This window comes from Zonotrichia albicollis, chromosome 5, assembly GCF_047830755.1.
Source record: "Zonotrichia albicollis isolate bZonAlb1 chromosome 5, bZonAlb1.hap1, whole genome shotgun sequence".
Classification (NCBI taxonomy): domain Eukaryota; kingdom Metazoa; phylum Chordata; class Aves; order Passeriformes; family Passerellidae; genus Zonotrichia; species Zonotrichia albicollis.
This window is the reverse complement of record NC_133823.1, coordinates 40,439,081-40,461,389: the sequence shown is the minus strand read 5'-3', so window position 1 is coordinate 40,461,389 and position 22,309 is coordinate 40,439,081. Positions and strand designations below refer to the sequence as shown.

The following is a 22,309-nucleotide window of genomic DNA, read 5'->3' as shown; positions in this document are numbered from 1 at the left end:
TGACGCGCCCCGGCGGCGGCGGCTCCGGGGCGGGGCAGGGGCGGCGGGATCGCCGTCGCGCGCAGGCGTGCGCGGGCGCACGGTGAGGTGCGCGCGGTGCCGCGGGTGCGCTCGCGCCCCTCCGGTGCCGCCGCGCGCGCGATGAACTGGCTGTTCCCGCTCGCCAAGGGCGGCGCCGCCCCCGCCTCCGCCGCGCCGCCCGCGCGCACCGGCCTCCAGCAGCAGCGGCAGCGCCAGGTCGAGTCCCTGCGCGCCGCGCACGCCTCGTGAGTGGCCGCGGCGGGCGCGGGGGCGGGAGGGCCGCGGCGTGTCGCCCGTCCCGGGGCCGCGCGGCGTCGGTGGCCTGTCGGTAGCGTGTCGGTAGCGTGTCGGTAGCGTGTCGTGTCTCTCTGTGCGCGGACACGGGAGCCCGGCTGCGCCCCGTCCCCTCCCCGCGAGGCCTGGCTGGGTCCTCGCGGCCGTGTGGATAAACAGGGCCCCCGAGCCAGCGGCGCCGCAGCCCGGGCCGGCCCAGCCCCGCGCTGTCCCGGGGCCGAAGGGTCCCGCCGGGCGGTGCCGCGGCCTCCCCGCCGGAGGACAATGCGATGTGGGACCCCGGCGGGCTGGGAGCAGGAATTCGGAAACTGAAAGTCCGGCTGGCTGTCGGGGAGGCGTCCCTGCTGGCTTCGGTGGGGCCCGGCCGGGTGATCGGGCGCAGGTCGGCGTGCCCGGGTTCACTTGCCGTGGCCCGGAAAGCCTGCTCATGAGGTGTAATGTCTTCGGAGTGACGCCACCACGTCTTGCGATAAAGCCTGTCTGGAAGCTGCTTGTAATAGGGTAGTTGATTAAAAGTTGAGACTAAAACGTAGAGCACCAAGGAGTTGTGTGGCGCAGTGGCCTGCCAGCAGTGGCACAGTGGCATAGCAGCCCTACTGACTTTACACTTTCCTGGTGTTCAGTGCTACCTGCTAAAAACTGGCCTCTTCTCACCATCTAAACAAAACTACTTTTTAAGGAGCAGTCGTTTGAAACTCCTTACATTTTAAAAGGAGTCCACATTCCATACATTTGAAGTTATAGTTACAGTGAAGTAAGCATTCTACTGACATACAACTTCCTAGGATTTCTGTAGAACTGAAATGGTAGCTGCCTCCAGAACAATTCAGAAAAAGGACAGGGAATGCTTCCTGTCACATCATCCTGACACTAGAAGTGGAAGAGATACTAAATGCATTTCAAAGTTTAATAACTGCAGATAGTTTCCATTCCTAATTTTTTTAATTATCACATAGGGAACATAGATATGACGGTATTCTAAGTATTGTTGCTTGAATAAGTGTAAGTCTGTTCAGAGCTAATTTCACAGATATTTTGGACACAGTTCACTTCCCTAGGAGCTGTTCTTGTGGGCATATAGGAGCTTAGTTAACTTAAAAGTTTTTGTTAGGCTTGGCCTTTTGTTTATATCCACTTTTTAAAAATCTGGCAGTGAGATGAGCTCATCCTGAATTAAGTCCCCAAAAAAGGGATCAGTTTTTGTCAGTCAGCTTGCTGAACTGGTTTGCTACTGAGGGGTAGGGACATGGTAGCTGCCCAAATGTTATTCCTTTATGAGTACTGTTGTTGCTCTTCACCAAAATGCTCAAAATTCTTGGTATGCTGTAGTTAACTAAGTTAGTCAAGTTTGGTTTGTGTCGTCTTAGGTCATAAAAGCTCAGGTATGTGTGATATTAATTTCAGTAAAGCAGATAGCTTTCCTATACACAATCCCTCTCAGGTTATGAGCTTGAAATAAAACCTTTGCATTTAAAAAAGAGATTTTTACATTTGCTGTTGTTCTGGACAAAGCTAAGAATGTATCATTTTTTCAGTGTGCTCATTCCCACTTGGGGAAGCAACAACTAAGGTTATTAGTTCAAGGTTTTTCCTAAGCAGGGTTATAACTGGACGTTCAATGAGATTCTGGCTTTCTTGTTCCTCACTCTGTCCTCATCTTCCTCCCCAGTATCCACATGAGTGGAGTGTAATTATATACCCTTCTCAAAAGGATTTTGCGGCAGGCTAATGAAAAGTGTGACAGATGACTACAGGGCAGGAATGTGAGATTCCAGGAAGAATCCTTCAGTTAAGGATGAGAAGTTGCAGATAGTGGTGTGTGGTGTAACACAGCAGAACCCTTGACTTGAATTCTCCTGTGCTGAAGATATTTGATATTTTCTTCAAACAGTGTGTGATTTCACCAGGAAAGAGTAAATACTGAGTTGTCTATGAGAGGAATAAGATCAGGCTGCATAAAGCAAGATTCATAGCTGAGTTAGTGTCTTACTCCCATTTGTTCCCCAAGCTTTTAGACTTCATTTTGAAGCCTTAAATTCTATGCCCCAGTAGTGCCTTGGAAGGACACAAAATGCTCCCAATGCTACTCTTCACACACATTTGCAGGTAATGTGTTCTGGGTTTCTTGAGAAAGGACTTGTATGGAGTGTACCTGGCAGTGGATGGAGGAGCATTTCTGAAGTTGGATCAAAAGATGATTTCTGGGAACACCTGGCTGGCATTATTTGCCACTGAGGCTGTGTTCCCTCTCCTGTATAAGGGGAGGTTACAAAGAGTGTTATTAACCAGGTGCAAGCAGGAAAAATACATGGAAGAGCAATCAGTCTGCTTTTATGATTTGTTTTGATTCATTATAACAGGAAGTTTGTTTTCTGCCCTTCTGTCTTTTACTCTCAGCTTAGATATGTTCTTATTGCCTAGAAATTCTGCTTCTGAGCTTCACCTCCTCCACATTCTCTGGGATGCTCTCTTTCAAAACAATCTTGCTGTGCATGGAAATTGTAGAATGCTTTGAGTATTGAAATCAACTTCCTAATAATGTAGCTCATTTCAAGATTTTTCCCTCTGTAATTTACCTGTTGCAGGAAAAACAAATTTGGATTTGACCTTACTAGATTTTGTAAGGCTCATCCAGTGCTTTCAGGAGGGCCTGGATCTTGAGTCTCACAGGAGCTTTACATTGTTGAATGCAACTCTACTCCAGATAATTCTTGAAAGCTTGTGCAAGTGAGCTTGGTGCACATAGTAAAAACTACTGTTAAATATTAAGCTAATCTATTAAGGAAGAATGCCTAGTCTAAAAAACATTCTGCATATTGATCTGAAGGCAGTGTTGCAGAGCAATGTGAACCTGATATAATGCCTTGGTGAAGTAAATGTTTAATCAGATAAAATTCAGTATATTAAAATAACACTGATGTGTTGTCTTAAATTAAGCCAGTAATGGGAGAAAGATAAGTTGAGATTATTGTCAGAAGCATGAATAGTGTGATTTCTCCTACTATAGCTCATTTGCTTGTGACCATGTATGAGGTTTAAATGTTAAATCCACTATTTTTTTTGCTTTCATCTTAATATTCAATATAGAATGCTGAAGACTATTTGCATACTCCAGCATTTTCAATTTTGTTCTTACAGCTTTTCAAAACTAAACTGAATACAAATATCTGAGGTCATGCTTGTTTCTTTTAGACTTTTAGCTGTTATATTGACCATGCAATGGATGCTAACAATTTTTTCTTTGACAGCATTGCAGAAATACAGAAAGATGTGGAATATCGATTGCCATTCACTGTAAACAACTTGACAATTAACATTAACATGTAAGTAGAGTGGGCTGTGTCTATGCACATCTTTAAAATTATTCTTAAAGAAAACAAAAGTGGTAATAGAATATAAGCTGCTCCAGCTCATAATTAATTTCAGGAGCCATAACCTGGATTTATATTAGTGGTTATAGTGATCTGGGTAGAATTGGCTCTGTACAAGATATAGATGTTCAGCTGAGAGCAAAATCATATTTTACTGTTCTCAGTTCCTAAGGTAGCTATGTGATTTTAGTTGAAGGTAACTAGGGGAAAATGCTTGAGGATTTCTGATAACTTTGATTCCCTGCCACTGAAGATAAACTTGATTGGTAATTTCTTAGTCTGCTGTAACTCCATACTCTTACCCTGGTGAAGGTTCTGTAACTCAAGTGATTTATTTTACCCTGGTGAAGGTTCTGTAACTCAAGTGATTTATTGTAATATTTCCTGTAAATTTACTTTGGGGGCACACTTTGCTCTGGCAAATGTTGATAGTATTCTGTTCACAAGTTTTATATTACTTGGCCCTGCAGAGTTGGCCTGATATTCTTACAGGCTACACTGCATTGTATTTGTAGCAATAGCATCTGTATTTGAAAATGTTCTTGTTATGCTATGGCTTTTTTGTTGGCTATTAGTTTGTCAGACCATGTGCTAATAGCACCAAGGCTGCAGGTTCAGTGCCTGTATGGGCCATGCACTTAAGAGCTGGACTCAGTGATCTTTGTGGATCCTTTCCAACTCAGAATATTCTGTGATAATTGCTCCTTTGTTATACTTACAATTTTGCCCAGTAAATGCTCTCTTCAGTTTTGTGGAAGTCTGGTGTTCCAATCTGTTGGACTTCAAATTTTGTAACTGAATAATCCTTTTGTATGCTTAATTCGTCGTGCACGTGTCCATAACAGTTCTCATAGAAAAGTATGTTTATGTAATTAATAGTACTTTTTTTTTCATAAGAAGCCTTCTTATGCAAACTTTATCATGAGGTGTCACTGTAGTAATAATTATTCTTGTATTTGCAGTTTGCTTCCACCTCAGTTTCCTCAGGAAAAGCCAGTCATCAGTGTTTTCCCACCTGTGAGACATCATTTAATGGACAAGCAGGGGGTATATGTGACCGGTCCATTAATAAGTAACGTATGTATCACTTGTAGCTTCACACAGATCTACTCTTAATAGCATTTAATACATCTCACACTAGATTATTGTTAATACTCCTGGTAAAAAAGATTAGTATAGATCCTAATCTTTTTCAAACTGTATTTCAGGGCCTGAAAACAAATTCAGAAGTGTTCAGTAGTTATTCCAGTTATTTTTTTACTGATACCATTTCTGACTTGAGTATTCCATGTATCTAAAACTGTTTTAAGTTATGAAGGCTTAGAAAATTACTATCACATTTTTTTGGTTATTGTTAATTGCACAGCTCTCCCAATTACGTTCCAGTGTATTCCAAATAAAGGAGAGGGATGCTTTAAGACAGTTTTGTAACATAGTTCTTTCTAGCCTAATCCTATTAGAATGGCGTCAAGGTTTTAGCTCCAATATTCAGGATTTTAATATGCTGGTCTTTTTGTCAACAAGATTGTCCTATTTTTTCTTGAGTGGATGGAGGTTCTGACTCTTTTGGAATGTAGTTAGTGCCTTTGTCCTCAGATTTTATTTTTTTTTCCTCTTCTGTTCTTTGCACAAATGTAACTTGGTAACTGAAGTAGGGATTTTTGCTTGTTCAGTAGTAATGTGGTACTTCATTGACTCTCCACTGATAATGGAATATACAAAAGACTTTTAGTTTCTGTTCAACTCTGTTGCTTTATCACTTTATTTGGAGTTTATGTATATATAGTTTGGATTAGCTAGTATGTCTGAAATAGCTTTTCAGCACTGTCATGTGAGTATAATAAACAATCAAGTTCAGCACATTTTGGAACACTTGGATTCCAGACATAATTTTTCTTCTTCTTCTTTGGATTTTGTTTTGTGTTTTTCCCAGTTTACAATGCATTCAGATCTTGGAAAAATTATTCAGAGTTTACTGGATGAGTTTTGGAAGAATCCTCCGGTTCTAGCTCCTAGCTCAACGTCATTTCCATAGTAAGTTATCAAAACATCATAAATGTCTATTAGTTTTTCAAAAAGCTACTAAACCAATTATAAGGAGGGCAGAGACAGGAATATGTAATGGATATACTGGAAGAATTAGATTCCCTATCCTTGCACAATTTCATGTAGATGACCTGATTGTTTTTAGAAGAGACACTAGATTTCATTGGAGTTACTGAATCAACATGCCTGATGTAACTTTATATCCATTTTCTTGAAAAATAAATTTTTACATTACCAGATGAAATCTGGAATTTGCTGTATTTCATTATCTGAGCAGTTGTGTTTTTTCATATTCTGTTCATAATCTCCCAGGCTTAGGACAGTTCCTTTTGCACCATGTGCAGCAGAAATTGGGTGATTTAAAGAATTGTGTTAAATTCAGATTGTGTGTGAACCACAACTGTGGTTCTCATGGCTGACGGTGATATTAAGTTTAGGTGTGGCTCCAGTTGTGAATTTAAAAAAAAAATCATTCCTGTTATTTAGAAGTAATTACTTGTGTGTTGCCCAAACTATTAAATGCTGTACCATACATAAGAACTAATGTATGACACAGATGTTTTTCTCGCAACTTTAGGATGGAAACAATTTAAAATTATGCTGTCATAAATTTTTGAGAAATAGCTTTCTGATAATTAAGAGTGTGTGTATTTGGCTGTTCTACAAGAATGTAGATTAATGGAGTTCTAGACTATATTGCAGTATTAGACAGAAAGTGTTATTACATTGGAAGAAACTGAGAATTGAAAATACAAAGTTTATGGTCACTTGAAAATTCATTCTTATGTCTTACGTGTGGTCTCGTAATTATAATTCAAATGACAAGAGATGTGCTGTAAGCAGTTGGTTGCTCATGGTTGTGGTTTTGTTTGTTTTTAGCCTTTACAACAAACCAGCTGGAATGCCTCCTTTTGCTCCTCAGGGGTTTCCATTTCTCCCTCCATATCCACCTCAAGAAACAAACAGAACAATGGCACCCATGCCCATTTCTGAATCAGTTTCTTCAGGCTACACTACGGACAAGCCTGCTGCTCCCTCTTATGGCTTGATTGCTGATCTGCCGCTGCCCGTCCCCACAGCAGAGGCGGTGCTGCAGGTCGGTGTGCTGAGTTTTGCTCTTTAGGCTGGCAGACACTGGGTGTAAGTTCCCTTGGAGGCACACAGGGCATTGCTGTAAAACTCAAGGAAGCACTTGAGTGAGTGAACTTCATTGTTTTGCTGGTGCTAGGGAAGCAAAAGTGTCATTCTGGCTTTGATGAATTTTTTAGAACTTGAAATCAGAGCAACAAGTTTGTCTGAGTTTCAGTGAAACTGGTGTTATGTTAATGGCCTTTGATGATAGGGGTTTTGTTTTGGAGCTGCACTCCCCCGTAGGGCAGCTGTAGCTGTATCTCCAACCACAGAAGATATTTTCTCTTACTTGCTTTCCTGCTCAGAACCTATTAGGTGAGGGCAGTGTGCAATCTCAAGTCTTTATGTGAAGCGTTTTACCTTGTATGTTTATACTTAAACTCCCTGTTGCTGATGAACTCTGGAAGACATTTTATTTTTAATAAAACTTTGTATCTAAATGTTTAGTCTTGAATCAAATCATGTCTATGGAAACACGTTTTCTTAGGCTTGGAAGGCACTTTTGTAACTTTATGCAATTTAAATTTTCTACAACTGTTTTTTCCTTGTCTCAAACATTTGTTTTCTGAGAGATTATAGCTCTAAAAACCACATGAAAGAGATCAAAGTGTCAGTCTCCTTCTCTGTTCTCACTTCTGTGAGTTTTACTATTCCGGTGTATTTTCTCTGTCATTCAGCTGCTTTCAAATGAAGGACGTGGCAAAACAGAATTATTTTCCTCCAAAACTGACTCATCTTTTATGACATGTTACCCCAAACGTCTTCAAGCATTTTGTTGCATTGGTTGAGTTGTTTTCTGTTCAGATACTACTGCTTCTTACTGCTTTTCGTGCTTCTCTTGTTGCTGGAAAATATTCATTTTCAGTTCTCAGTTAATCAGGTTAAATACCAAGAAACTGCACTTGAGAAATCTACTAAGCATTTCTAAATTTTGATTCAGGTTGGCCAGAATGGATTTACATACAAGATGCCTGATATTCCTGATACCTTTCCAGAGCTCTCAGAACTAAGGTAAATTTCCAGAGGGTAGCTGAACTTCCATAGTTACTGAAAGGCACTGTACTGTGCTGCTGGCCGGTATCTGATTTTTGTCAGAAGGCTGTACACATCACTGAAAGGGTTTTGTAGAAATTATAATTAGGGGAACTGCCACATACCAAAGTATTGTAGTCAGAAAATAAACCTGCTTTATATTCAAATGTGCTGCTTCTTTACAGTTTGGTCAGCAGGAGCAGTACTTGATTCAACACCAGGAAAAGAAGTATTTATTTTTACTGTTTCTTATTATCAGGGTTTTGCTTTTTTCTGAGGCCTTACAAGGGACTTAATTTCTAGTAATTCAATAAGCATAACTTTTGAAGGAGGAAATGGAGTAGCTTGAGGCTGGTTCAAAAATTACATTCTCCTAAATGCCAAAGAACTGTAGTGCACAGTAAATGGGGAACTGCTTTGTGAGCAGCTCAGCGTGTTCAGGGGAGGCTGGCTTAGACAAATCCAGGAGGTAAATGTGTCTGCTGTCCCAGTGCAAATCACTGCTACATCTAAATACTTTATACACATGCTACACAAATATTTTCATCTGTTTGTCATTATTCAAACAAGCTGTATTAGTTATTGCTCCCAGCAGCTTGCTCAGATCTAATGAGACAGTTTCCTAGATCAGTTATGTGGGGTGGAATAGGTTACAAATTCACTATAAACTCCTTCAGATCTCACATCTTTCTGGTGGTGTCATAGTTAAGCAATTGAAAACTGTTGTTTCCACTGGGGTGGCTTTTTCTTTTCCTTTGACAATTTCCAAAGAACCCGTTTAGTTTAGCTGACTTAGTTTTTAAGTTCTGGCAGCGTCCTTATTACATAACAGCAAATTAAGATTTTTGCAGGGAAGTGTAATTTGTTAAAACATTCTAATCAAGCCTGGTCCTTTCAAGAAGGCTGGATCAAAATTCCATGATTCTTCTGTTGGTTGTTTAATTGAATGACAGTGGTATTGCAGCTGTTCTGAATAGTTCTGTTCTATATAGGTGGCATGGTTTTGGTAAAGGGGGCTTTTTGAGTGGCCTTTGTGAGACAGGGTCAGGAGCTGCCCCTGTGCCAGGCACAGCTGGTTTGGCAGCAGACCCACTGCAGGACTCCTGAGTCCATTAGTGAAGCAGGCACTGCCTCTGAAAACATTTTAGAAAGAGCAGAGGCAGTGAGGATTGAGGGGAGGAATGGAAAAATGTGATAATCCTGCAAACACCAAGGTCAGGGAAGAAGGGTGAGAAGGAGGTGCTCCACGTACCAGAGCAGTTACTTTTCCACAGCCCATGGAAGTTTTGGAAAAGATTGCAGTAGTATGGGTATTTTTAAAATGTACCTGTAGCTGAGAGGACTGTGCTGGAGCAGTTACCCACACTGATGCGGTCCAGGAAGGACCCAATGTTGGATATGCCCTGAAGGAAGCTGCAGCCAGGTATTACCCAGACTGGATACTCATGCCAGGAACTGATTGCAGTCTGTGGAGCAGGGGTGAAGTGTGAGAAGGAAGGAGAAGCAGAGATGAACTGTTAGGGACTGACTGCTACACTTGCAGTTCCCCCTTTGCCCCAAGGAGAGGGAGACAGGGAGAGGTAGTGTTGGGCATGAAGGAATGAGGTGGAGCCTGAGGAGAAATGGAGCAATATTTTAGTTTTTGCCTTTCTTGCTTACTGTCCAACTCTTACTGTAATTGACAATAAATTCAATTAAATTTTTCTGAGTGCGTTTTTGTGTGTGATTGTAACTGGTAAGTGACTTCACTGTTTTTATCTCAAACCCTGAGATTTTCCTCCATAGCCTGTTGAGGAGGGGAACTGAGAGAGCAGCTGAGTGGGCATCTGGTAGCTCAACATAGTCAACCCACTGTAGTAGCATTATGGGAAGTAACGCTTGAAATGGAAGATATTTTTTAACATGCTGCTTTTTAAATTCACTGTTGCATATAGTAGAACCCACAATCCAGTAGAAAGGGGAAAAATAAGTTGTACTCAAGTGTCATGTATTTGTAAAGTCCCAAAAAATGCCTCAAATTCTGGAAGAAGTGAACTACTTTACATGTGGTGTTTTCAGATTTAAATGTACTTTCTTTCTGTTTGAGTACAGTATATCACAGCTGACCAGTATGAATGAGCAAGAGGAGGTGTTACTGGAACAGTTTGTGACACTTCCACAGCTGAAGCAAGTCATTACCGACAGAGATGAGTTAGTAAAAAGCATTGAAGAGCTGGCAAGTAAGCTGTCAAAATGTTAACATGTGTGGCTTTGTTCTGTGAACTAAATCCTTTAAAAAAAAGTAGTAATGGTGATTTTATTTTTCAGAAAAAAACCTGTTGCTGGAGCCTAGTCTTGAAGCAAAAAGACAGACAGTGTTGGATAAAGTAAGTTAACAATAAAATAATCTTCAGAAATATGAGTGGTAATATCTGGGATTTTTTCAAGGTGATGATGTTCCTTTTCTTCTTCCTTCCAGTATGAGCAACTCACGCAAATGAAAGCAGCCTTTGAAAAAAAGATGCAAAGACAGCATGAACTTAGTGAGGTATAATTCCTACATGACATCCTTAAAGAATACTTCGATAAATCGAAATTTTGATTTGTATCTTTATCCATTAAGAATATTCTTTTGGTTAAACTCTCATTTAATATGAAGTAGATCAAGTATTTCGTCAAATATGAAAAAAATTGAATGATGTACCAAAAAGTTAAAAGCAAAATAATGGCTTTTCTCATTGGGTTTTTATTTTTTACTGCTACAATAGGAGCAAAGGAGTTGGAAGAAAAGAGTAATGTACATCTAGAACTGTTTAGTACAATCCCAGTCCAAACCAGTTTTAAGAACAGAATAATTTATAATTTTAAAGAAGGCTTGTTCAATTAATGGTACTCATTTATCATAATGAGTTTGTAAAACTGTGCCAGATGAAAGTGCTCAATAACTTCAGGAACTTAAATTCTGCAATTCACTAGGCATGCTTACTTCAGGCAATATGCTCTATGTGCTGTCAAACCTTGCATGTTTTACAGTGTAAACAGGGCAGAAGTTATTAATTCAGAAAGTATTGGAGGAGGAGAATAATTTCTTGGTATGTTTACCAGGGTATTCATTAGAAGATATAACTTCTGATAAACCACTTTCTGTACTAAAATCTTCTTATTTTGCAAGACTTGCCACCTGAGAATGCAACAGTCCATCAGTTTAGCATGTATAGGACCTGAATTTCTGAATGCCCCCAAAATAAGAAAACAAATTAAAAAAAAAAAAAAACAAACAAAAAAAAACCCCAAAAAAGTTGCATGATGGCAAACCAAATGATTTCATAGGTGGTCTAAATATTAGAGATTTCCTCACTTGAAAATCAGAAGAGTCTGACTCCTAATGCCTCCTTTGACCTTAAAATAGAGGTAGTTGACGTGGATAAACCACCTATTTTTGTAAGAAACCACTTAAGAACAGGACATAACATTGCATTGCTGTAGTCCCTTTTCTCTAAATTAGATTTGCTGATTCAATTTGATGATGGATAGGAGGCTGAGAGTTGAGGAGTAGCAGTTGAATTTTTCTTCTTTTTTCCCTATATGCTATATCTTCATGTAGTGATGTTTGCTGTGCACAGGTATCTCCTGCTCTCTTTCCTTCAAATTTCCAAACAAGTATTTTTACTTGTATTGAGTGAATTTTAGTCCTCTTTTATTAGAGCAAACTCTCTGTATTTTGTACAAGATCAATTTAACAGGAAATTTTTGATTACGTTAAGATTTTAAAGTACATAAGTAAAAGATTTTTCATAGGGCAGATGAAGGTTAGGCCAAGCATCTAAAATCTATAAATGCCTTAATTTTGCAGTTCTGGCTCTCTTCAGACTCCTACTGGATGTGAATCATGTCCTGTTTACCTGCCCAGATATATTTGAGAAAAAATAATGAAATTGTATGCAATAAACAGAAGTAAGGTTTGAGGTTTTTAAGAACAGAAAAATGAGTATACTGATTTAGATTAGCAGTCTGTCTACTTCTTGAGTAGGTGCTTTTTGCTTTCCTGTCTTCTCCACGATCATTTCAAGGGTATTTAAAAGCTGAACAGTAAGTTCTTTTTTTCCTTTTTACCTTTTTATACTTCTCAGGTTCACAACTGATTTTCAAAAGTAGACCCTATTTATTGAAGACACTTGAAATGTTAGTTCTACTCAGAAATCATGCACTTGAGAACTTGTCAGATTTCCAAGCTGGATGCTTTCTACACTGTAGGGTAAAAGTTGAAAAACTTTATTCATTTGTGTGAATGATTGTGTATCAAGACCTGAACTAGCAACACTTTCCTCACATTGGAACCTTTCTAGTTTAACAAGCTAGAGTTCCATCTCTGTAACTTGGAGATGGAACTTCATCTGGTTACTTAGGCTTTTATGTAATAATAGTGCTCTGTCCACATATTCCATATTTATATAGTCATTATCTTTTTGAAAATATGAGTTTTAACAGACAGGTTAATATTACATTGGACTTTTTATTTTCTTAGAGTTGCAGTCCAAGTGCTCTGCAGGCCAGACTTAAAGTAGCTGCTCATGAAGCTGAAGAGGAGTCTGATACTATTGCAGAAGACTTCTTGGAAGGCAAAACAGAGATAGATGACTTTCTTAGTAGTTTCATGGAAAAGAGAACGGTATGTAATATACAATACTTCTAACCCAAGACATGTACAACACACAGTGAATAAATTTAGGGCTTCTTTTTTTAAGAGTTTGAGCAGTCGTGTGATATAGAACAGTGCTTTAGTGAGCTTTGACAGAAGGAGGAAAAAATCCTTAAATGGCTTCAGTTTATTTAGACTATAATCTGCATTTCAAAGGCACATAAATCTAAGATGGGAGTTCAAAGGTCTTCTGCATTAGACCATATTCATGTGCTGTTGCAGATATTTTTGTGCCAATTTCTTCTGTATCTTGTATAGATATTGGGGAAGATAGCCACATGGTAAATTTCATATTTGGAAGGTCGACATAAACTGACATGTTGTATTAAACAACCTTAATGTTTAATTTATTAAACTTCTTAAACAAATTTTGTTGATGGCTATCATCAAATAAGTAACTGGGTTTCAAAAATCACCATTCTTGTTCATGCTGTGACAAAAGTAACTCACCAAGTAGTGTACCTTTCTTTAAAGGTGCCCAATAAATGCATTTTGTAACATTGGAAAGAATCCTCTTATAAACAATTTTGGATAGAATAGTGTTATCTGTATAGACCATTGTTCAGCCCAAAGCTTGGAAGGGAGGTAGGTTAGGCAGGGTTTTCTTTCTTTAAAGAGCCTGTAAAAGACCTTAATCATTAAGGAGAAACTGCAGTATGCATTATAAAAAACTGCTTTTAGAACTCAGTCTTGTATGTCTTGTTTCATAGCTCTGCCACTGCCGACGAGCCAAAGAGGAGAAACTTCAACAGGCAATAGCAATGCACAGCCAATTTCATGCTCCACTATAGGTAAACTTGGTTTGTTAAACAATTCACCTTATTGGTACACACCTGGTAACTGCTAATGCATTTGTTACGGTGTTTATTGTTCCTGTGGAAATCAAGTGTGTTCTGCATCTGTTGTTACTTGTATTTAAAATATAACTTATGGAGAAATTAAAATATCTAATTTTGGAAATTTGTCCTTACAGACTTCCTGCAAACTACACCTGCCAAGAGAACGAATGAAAACCCCAATAAAGCACACTTTTTAATAACTATTATTTGCAAATAAGCATTTCATCTTATCTGGTTGTATTTATAGAAGAGATTGTATACAGAGTTGGGATGGTTTTTGTACAAATTAGAATGTCTCTTTATATTCTCATTGTACTCAAGAATCCTTCTATTGCAATCTTTGCATTAATTTCTTGTATTTATTGTTGATAGTTATAATATTTAAGTTCCCTGCTGCTATACTCCATTGTTCAGAGATTAAATATCTAAACATGTAATTTTGACTAGCTTTTTACATTTTTATAAAAACATAATTCATATCTTTTGTATTTTAAATTTTAACCATAGATTTGGCTTAATCTGTGGAAGACTTTAAGTGATAGGACTCTGGAAACTAAAAAAATTCTTAATGGAGATTGCCACTGGATTCACAAGCTGTCTTTTCTTGAAGCCAAAATATTAAAGAACAAATTTTTTTACTTCTAAGTAATAATAGAAAACTAAGCATAGCTTGTATTGTGTTTTGGATGAGTAGGTTGGGGATTAAGCAAAGGATATGTTGGAAAAAAAATATACTGGAATCAAAATAGAATAAATGATATCTGCATAGGTTTGTTATGTTGCTTAGTAGCACTGATGCACTGATTTCAAGAGTGGTTTGGTACCTACCACTAATTAAACACAATTTTCATCTAACAAGTTCATTTTCTTTTTTTTTTTGTTCATAAAGGAATAATAAGCAGGTCACCTTCTTGTTTCTGTTTTGTGCAATATAAATAAGTTCATCAAGTGAGGAACTCAGAAACGGTTTACAAAAACTAGTTCTGAAGTTCTTTGGAAAACAGTTATTTTTTACTAATGTAAAGAAGTTAATTTGGTTGTAGTTGTCATGTGGTAAGGCAAGTGATTTGATTCGCAAGTGAAACTCAGTTCTGTGCTTTAATCAATGAATCTTGCCTCTGGTAAGCTGACAGTCTGGGGCTGGGGTATATCTGGTGAGAATGGGTAGGACTGAATGCAGTGTTCTGTAGGAGAAAAATACAGGTCCTAAATGTGCATGTATTTTCTCTGTTGCTGTTGCAAGAAGACACTTTCTTAACCTTCTCAATGCCTCAGGTTTTCATGGAGACAGTCAAGGAGAAGGAGTAGAAGGAATGCTACAATTTTGAGAGTTGTAAGTAGGATAAAGTGCTGATTAAGTAATGTATCAGAAATCCTGCTTCTTTCTTGTCAGGAAGCAGTCTGGAGATAAACCTCTTAGCCAAGACTCTACCTGTGTGTTACCTAGATAGGATCACAGAACGTGGCAGGTTCAAATCTCAGACCACAGTCCAAGCATGTGCTTTTCTATATTACTGATCTTCAGTCCTAAACTTGATATTCTGCCAGCAAACTGTGATATTTCTTCTGAATGAAGGAAAATCATGCAAGTGCAAAAGGTCTGTTCCACAGGCTAGTGGGTCTTCAGTCTCAGCTCTGCCGTTTGTTACACTTTTGTGATTGTCCTAAGCTGTTCCTTCTCAGGGTGAGTAAACTATTCACTGGTATTTTATGGGACATATTTTAAAGCTGATCCAAATTCTGAGATCAGATGTCCCAACAAAATAGATCTGTGGTCCAAATCAAACATACTTTGGTGTCTGAAAAAAAATCAGCACTTTATAAATGGAATGCTTAAGCAATAATTTTAGAGTTTCTTATTTAAAAACGTGCTGCCTGTATATTGGCATAGCACTCCTGCTAATGTGCTAACTAAAGCCTTAGGTTATGTAAACATCTAAGTGGTTCTGAACTTGTGTCTATGAGTAGTGTGATTTCTGCAGCTCTGAAGAGTTAGGTGTAAGTCATCACTGTAACCTTCTTGGCAAAATCCCATCTAATTTTGTGCTGGGTTGTTTCTGATCTGTTTCTGACAATCTAGTTAACTCTCAAGACTACACACAATCCTGTGCAGAGCTGGGTTTTTTGTTGTTTCTTGTGAACAGAGACAGGCATGGATGACCAGACATGTGGTGTTCTTGCTGTATTGGGCTAGTATCTTCTTTATACGTTTTATAACAGGATTTGCTAGTACAAGTTCTGAACTCTTCAGCTTTTCCTCGTATATTACTTTAGTAAGCAAATTTTCAAATTGGGAACTTCTCCATGGAGTCTTTCTGATGGTAGTGGAGTAGAATCTACAAGAAAATGTCACTGTGTAATGCAAGCTCAGTGTTTGTCGTTCAGGGATTTCAAAGTTAAGTTCTTTTTTTCTCCCTTTCTATTCTCTGATGTCATTGTTACTATTCTTTGGATATTTTTCCTTTTTTTAGCCCCTTCTGCTGTCACAAACCCATCCTCCAGAAAAGAAGCACAGAAGTCTCTGTATTCAATGATGATGTATTCTGGATTAGCTGCAGGAATGCTGTCACATCCAAGAATATCCAACCTGTTTATGTTCTTTAAGAGTCTACCTGATGCTGGTTGGAGTGGCATTTTTTTTGTTATTGTTGTTTTGTTTTTCTTTTGTTTTAGTCCTACATTGGTTGTGCCTTCCCTGGTCTACTTTCACCAGAAGACTAGGTAGAACACTGATAACACTCTGTCAGAGTTAGGGATGGTAGCTGGTAGCATGCTGGTAGCGCACTGTTAAACACATTCTTTACCTCAATTTTTGCCAAAATATGAAGCTTAGGTGTAAGTCCAGTTTCCCCCAAAGTGTAAGAGAATGGCGGGTGCTGTTAGATGCATATTCTAATGGTTTTTGAAATATGTTAAGAGAGCTTTTAAGCAATCTGGAATAAAAGGCTATGTACAATGACTTGTTTCTTGAGAGCCTTGCACAATGTCATGCTCAGATTTTCTCCCAGTGGGAAAGTCAACTCAACGAAGAAGAAATTCAAGAGTAAGAAGATGGCTCAGCTCTGATGTTGCAGTTGTTTGCAGTGGGGAGTGTACATTCTTTGTTGTAACTGCTGATTGAGTCTGGGGTTTGTGTAATTTTAATACCTGATCCTACTGCTAAATCACAGAATGGGTCAGGTTGGAAAGGTCCACACTGAGTCATTTGGTCAAGCCACCCTGCTGAAGCAGAGTCATCCTAGAGAACATGGGACAGGATTGTGCCAAGATGGTTCTTGAATATCTCCAGTGCAGGTGACTCCACAGTCTCTGGACAACTGTTCCAGTGCTCAGTCACCCACACAGTAAAAAACTTCCTCATAATTGGGTGGAACTTCCCCAGGCATCAGTTTCTGCCATTTGCTTCTTGTGGTATTGTTCAGCACCACAAAGAAAAGCCTGGCTCCACCCTCTATACACCCTTCCTTTGGATACCTACAGACATATATGGGGTCTCCTCTCAGTCTTCACCAGCCTAAACAGGCCCAGCTCCCTCAGCCTCTTAAGTGATGTGATCCACTTATCATTGTTGCCCGCTGCTGGCATGGCTCCAGGAGCTCTGTGCCTTCCTTGTTCTGAGGAACCCAGAACTTCCCCAGGTGCAGGGCCCTGCTTTTGCTCTTGTTGAATTTCAGAAGGTTCCTCTTTGCCCATCCCTCCACTCCAATGAGGAGCTTCTGAAGGGCTGAAAGCGCTCTGGGGTATTGGCTGCTCCTCCTGCTGGGTGTCTGAACTTGCTGAGAGGCACTATGCCAGCCACTGCTGCAAACAAGAGACTGGTCAGTCAGTTCTAAGCAGTATGAACTATAATTCTGTTTGTTCTTTACATGCTCCAGCAGCTTTGCCACTTAGGAGCTGGACCAAATGTAGAAGTTAGAAATTTTATACATGTCCAAGTTCTAACTACTCCCTTCAAATACTAAAATAAATTTTTATAAAAAAGAGATTTAAGAGACCTTCAGGTAAAACTCAGTTAAAACTCTGGCAACAAAGTCAAGTATCACAGCCTTAACTATTCTGTAATGTGTAAATACTGTAATGTGCTAAACTTACAAATAAAGGCTTTAGGATTTTAATATGTCTTGTATAACTTACAGATACAGTTGGGCACTGCAGGACTTTTTGAGTGGATATGGAATTGTCTTGGAAGTGGATGCAGTACAATACTCAAGGACAAACTTTTTAACTTCTGTGCAGTGGTTTGAGCTTTTCCTGTTCAACCATTTAAACAGCAGTAATTCTTGGAGCTACCTTCACTAAAATGGCTTTAAAAACCTGTATTGCATCTCTGGGTTTTGAAAATGCCTTGTTTTGGTCAGATACCTGTAGACATCATATTTCTATGCAGTAATAGGCTATAAAGAGAGCCTATATTTCAATAACAAGGGAATATCTCAATATAAAGAACTGTATTCTTTAGTCTTCAGAAAGAGAATAAATTTATCTGAATAACCTTAGCAACAGAGTTAGTCCTTGCCTGATTCAGTTGTTTTTCTGGTGGACCTATAAGGTTTCATTAGCTTCTTTACAGAATTATTTATATTAAGAGACTAGTACATTTTATTTTAACATTTAACATTATTGGATTTGCTGGTTTCAGGTGCTCTACTGGCAATTTAAATAATATAAGTAAATTTGAATGTTTTCTTTTATCTTCTTATGCCCACACTCTGGCACCTCTCTGAATTCAGGGTTTGCAGCACACTTGGCTCTAGATCTTTGGCATATTTTTCGTGTGTCTTAGTATTGCCATAAGCTGACCTACTTCAAACTCATCCAGCACATGTCCCTCCCTTCCCAAATGAATTGTCAGCAACTTACCTGTCCTTTGAGGATTTTCAGCCACTGTAGTGTTACCTGTCTCTGCACAGAAGCAGCCCCTGGCCTTGGCTGTGTTTGTGATCTACTTGAGAACTCTTGTATGCAGTTCAGGGCAGTGTCCACAGAAAAGCATTATCTTAGCTGGTCAACAGTGATGGCATTCTTACTTTCATTGCAAAGGCTATCCCATTTTGTTGTTGTGGTTTTATTGTTGGTTTGTGTCATTAAATATCTTTCATGCTGTGAACCCATGCCCTGGCTTGCCTCTGTCTTCAGAGAACGTGGTTCCCTGCCTTGCTGATTTTACAAAGAGCTTTCTTTCCCTGCCTTCCTCCTTTTACTTTCTGTTTCTCCTTTTTTATTTTTATTGATGCCATGTTGTTGTGCCCTCTTAACTAATTAATTTCTCAGCTTTTTAGAGAGTTAACCACATTTGTTTCTTGTATAGACTTACCAATAAAAGCAGCTGGCAAATAGTTTTCCTTCTGTAAAGGAGGCTTCGGCTGTTTGATCCCACTGCCTTCAGTCTCCCTTAGAGGCACATTTTGATACTAAAGAGCAGCCTGAACCTAGTGAGGACTTCAGCAGTTTAGTTCATCTGTGTCCTGTTTCAAATTACAGTGGGCTGATTGAAAATGGGCCAAATTTGCAAAGATTTGCGGCAAGGCTACAAGAAAACAATGTAGTTAATAGAGAAGTCTTTTTATCTTTTTTTTCTCATTTCCTAAAAAAATATAAATACAGGAGTATAACATGTTCCCATATAATTAACACAATTTATGAGTGTCCCAGTTTGTTTAGTTATCAGTTGTAGATTCCTCCACAACTGCAGCTACTGGATTCAAGTATCAGAGTAGGGGAGATACAAGAATCCCTTGATCTCAACGACAAAGTAACTCTTGAGTAAATGAAGAACTCTATTACAAAAATCAGGAAAGCAATCCTTTGTTTCATTCTCTGGTGTGAAATAACATTTCAGAACACCTAAGTGTTTATTTGAAGGTGTTTCTCATTGGCCTGATAATGCCACAAATACATACAGTACAATGTAAGCAGTAATAGTTAATGCAAAGCTCCAAGGACTAAAAGACACATCACAGAGGGCTGCTAAGTGAAGGCTTAATAAAGAAAATATTAGTATGTTAATATTTTAGTTGTAAGGCTAGTTACAAGGAGTTGCATTAGCAACACAAAGACAGTGCTTTGAATTTGCATGTCTTCCTCTTCTGCGTTTATTTCTATACATGTCTAGTTGAACACAATGTCTTCACATACCATTTACATTTTAAATATGTACAATAACATTGCCAATTTTCAGACTGATTTTTTGGCAGAATATTTGTGTGTTTTGTCTTCATTGCTGACTTTGCAGCATGTTTCTTTAGTTTGAAAAAACCCATTCAAATTTCCTTTAATGCCATAAAGTTTACAGGCTATGTTCAAAATACAAAACACTTTTAAAAGTGCAGTTAAAATCAGGGCTTTAATTTATTAAAAATTCATAAAGATTAAAAACCAGAAGGCTAGATTCTCAACAGAGTATCATTTATTGTTGTTTTTATTTGAATTGAGCTATAGTGATTTATCAAATTGAGGATCTTGCCTTTCCAATATAATATTAAGATAAACCTTGCTGTTAAGAATTATTTGTTCAAAGACAGCAGCTCCCTTTAGAGGATAGTAATAATACTGAAGTTTACCTATTCACTTTTAATAACATGTGCACAGAACAGAATGAAAAGCCATTCCAGAAAAGCAGACAATAATTAAAATCTGATGATTCTAAATTGAGGTATATTTATATAATACTGTTCTTTCTGTAGGTCTGTACTTGAAGGAGTGTGTGAAATGCAATCTAAGTAAACTTACATTACTACCACTTTGCTCTACTAGAGTTCAATTCTGCACTGTCTTCAAGCATGTAAAAGCAGCCATATGAATTATATTTTTAACTTGCTGGCTTTAAATAAAATTTTAAAAAACAAAAAACTTGAAATCAAGTTGCAGCCTAATATGGCTGGCCACCTTTTTAGTGAGTTTCAAGACATTCCAAATTTTGAAAATTTTTCAGTTGTTTACTTCTGAACAGTTGATTATGAAAAATATTACCCCTATTCTTAAAAATAGCTGAATTCTTAAATGAGATTAAACTTTCTGATGAATAGTGAATCAGTCCTTTTCTTAAATTAGTATTGCTATGCTGTGTTCAGGTTGGCAAATACTAAAAGGAAAATTTTGTGTGAGGATAAGAAACACCATTATGGTTATGGTTAGTTTATTTTGAATAACAAAATTTGGAAGAAATATTCTCTATAACAGTTCCTTTATGGGCATAGTTTTCATTTACGTACTGATTCAGAATGATGTTTTCATAAGTGATTCTGTAAGTGATTTGATATTCCCTATTCTGTCTACTCTGTGTGTGTACCTCACTTCCACTCAAAACATTTTCAAGTAGGAAAATGGGCTGAAGAATCAGAGATATTATCACCTTTAAAATTTTACCTTTATATCTTATGTAGGTGGTTTGGAACAAGGGTAAGATATAAACAAACTTAAAACATAAAGAGGCAAGAGCAAACTGCCTGGTGCACCTTTTGTTACAAAGAGGTGTTTTAGCACAAAGGCTGTGTGAGCCTTGAAGTTTTGGTCACAGAATCTACTGAACTTTCAACACTGGTTGAGAATTGAGTACAAATTGGATGCATTCAGATGCAGCAGCAGCAGCAACTGCTTACTAATGGATTTTTTTTAAGGATCAAAAAAATCCTTGTCCCCTGAGGCAGGGTGTCCATTTGTTAGTTTTTGCTGTAAAGGATATTAGTAGGATAATATGCAAAATAATTGTTCTAACTTCTTGTGAAGAAAAAAGCAGAGAAAATACATGTCTGAAGGTAAATGAGCTCTACAAAAATAAGTTTTGACTGCTTCACCAGTGAGGCTAACAGTAATGCATCTTCAGCCTTCTCTAAGAGTACTTTGGAATTTCACATCTTAGGAAAAGAACTATTATCCTGTCCAATAAATAACTGTGGAAATGTACAAAGTAAGGAATAATTATGTACAGCATTGATAAAACAACCACCATATTGGCTTAATGAAATATAACAGCACTACGTTTCTTTAGTGTAATGTCTTAAAATTAGTAATAACTTGTTCAGCTCGGATCTTAACTTACACAATTGCACAGTTCCCTTTCTTTGGATTATTTCTTTAGGCCACAGACCACTTCCATTCTTCATCTGATGAAAAGATGTCATTCCAGACTGTGTAAGACTTTACATTATCTGGATCCTTGCTGCCATGCAGGTATTTCAGCCTGCCAGAAACACAGCTTCATCAGAGTCCTTGCCACTGTCTTCACTAGGCAAGCAGCCACCCCCACTTGGGGACCTACAGCTTAAGTCCTCCACACCTGACTCCTGGTCACTGTTGGCTGAGAGGTCAGGATCAGAGCTTTTCAGGTTGTCCTGTGTCAAAATCAGGGCGGAATCTTCATCCCCTTGAGAAGGGCTCCGGGATGGGAATGATTTCAGATCACTGCTGTACTCCTGGGGAGTGTTAGCTAAGCTGTTGTTGGAGGTATACAGTCCAGACTGTTTGCTTCGGTCTTGTTGCTTACTCTTGACTTTATTATTACCTGATTGTGATTTCTGAAGATTTGCCAATCTCTGAAATGAAGGAAATAGGATTTACCATGAGGACACATTTAGGGTCCAGGAATCCTCTTATATGTCCTTGTTTTTTTTTTTTCTGTTTTAACTTCCAAAGGCCAACCCACCCTTTAAAACTGACTATTTGCATTTATGGAGTAGGAGAAGTGCACAATTTGTCACACACCAATGCTGAATTACAGCATTCTTCTGAGCTACAACTCCCTCTGAGTTACAGAAGGATTAAACTTACTTTCAGTAGTACTTGTGTATCAACACAGGTAAAATTTTATCCTTAAAGAAAAAAGTCCACTTTTGTGTCTTAAATGCAAAACAATCACAATAGTTTATCTGAGAACAAAGAGGATGGCTGAACATCCTCCT

At 38.4% G+C, this 22,309-nt stretch overlaps 2 protein-coding genes across 4 annotated transcripts in view; one reads left to right on the top strand and one right to left on the bottom strand.

The window, feature by feature from the left end:
- On the top strand, nt 1-20,360 carry VPS37A (VPS37A subunit of ESCRT-I). Of its 3 annotated transcripts, none has more exons than XM_005483882.4 (12): nt 1-266; nt 3,564-3,638; nt 4,649-4,763; nt 5,620-5,720; nt 6,612-6,828; nt 7,804-7,874; nt 9,987-10,114; nt 10,203-10,261; nt 10,354-10,422; nt 12,400-12,543; nt 13,284-13,364; nt 13,547-20,360. In XM_005483882.4, the coding sequence occupies exons 1-11, from the start codon at nt 142-144 to the stop codon at nt 13,362-13,364; spliced, it is 1,185 nt and encodes a 394-aa protein (XP_005483939.1). In that variant the 5' UTR covers nt 1-141; the 3' UTR covers nt 13,547-20,360. The 3 variants fall into 3 exon arrangements, with proteins under 3 accessions (XP_005483939.1, XP_074397561.1, XP_074397562.1); XM_074541460.1 differs by having other exon boundaries at nt 51-237; XM_074541461.1 differs by having other exon boundaries at nt 64-82.
- MTMR7 (myotubularin related protein 7) overlaps nt 13,882-22,309 on the bottom strand; it is a 44,664-nt gene continuing 36,236 nt past the window's right edge. Inside the window, exon 14 of the mRNA XM_005483880.4 lies at nt 13,882-21,943. Within this exon, the coding sequence (XP_005483937.1) occupies nt 21,587-21,943 (357 nt within the window). The 3' untranslated portion in view covers nt 13,882-21,586. The remainder of the gene's footprint in view (nt 21,944-22,309) is intronic.

Bases quoted from the DNA above. Each gene is read 5' to 3' on its own strand.
- VPS37A (XM_005483882.4), top strand. From the start codon at position 142: ATGAACTGGCTGTTCCCGCTCGCCAAGGGCGGCGCCGCCCCCGCCTCC. The intron at 3,639-4,648 runs GTAAGTAGAGTG...TTGTATTTGCAG, and splicing joins TTGACAATTAACATTAACAT to TTTGCTTCCACCTCAGTTTC. The intron at 7,875-9,986 runs GTAAATTTCCAG...GTTTGAGTACAG, and splicing joins CCAGAGCTCTCAGAACTAAG to TATATCACAGCTGACCAGTA.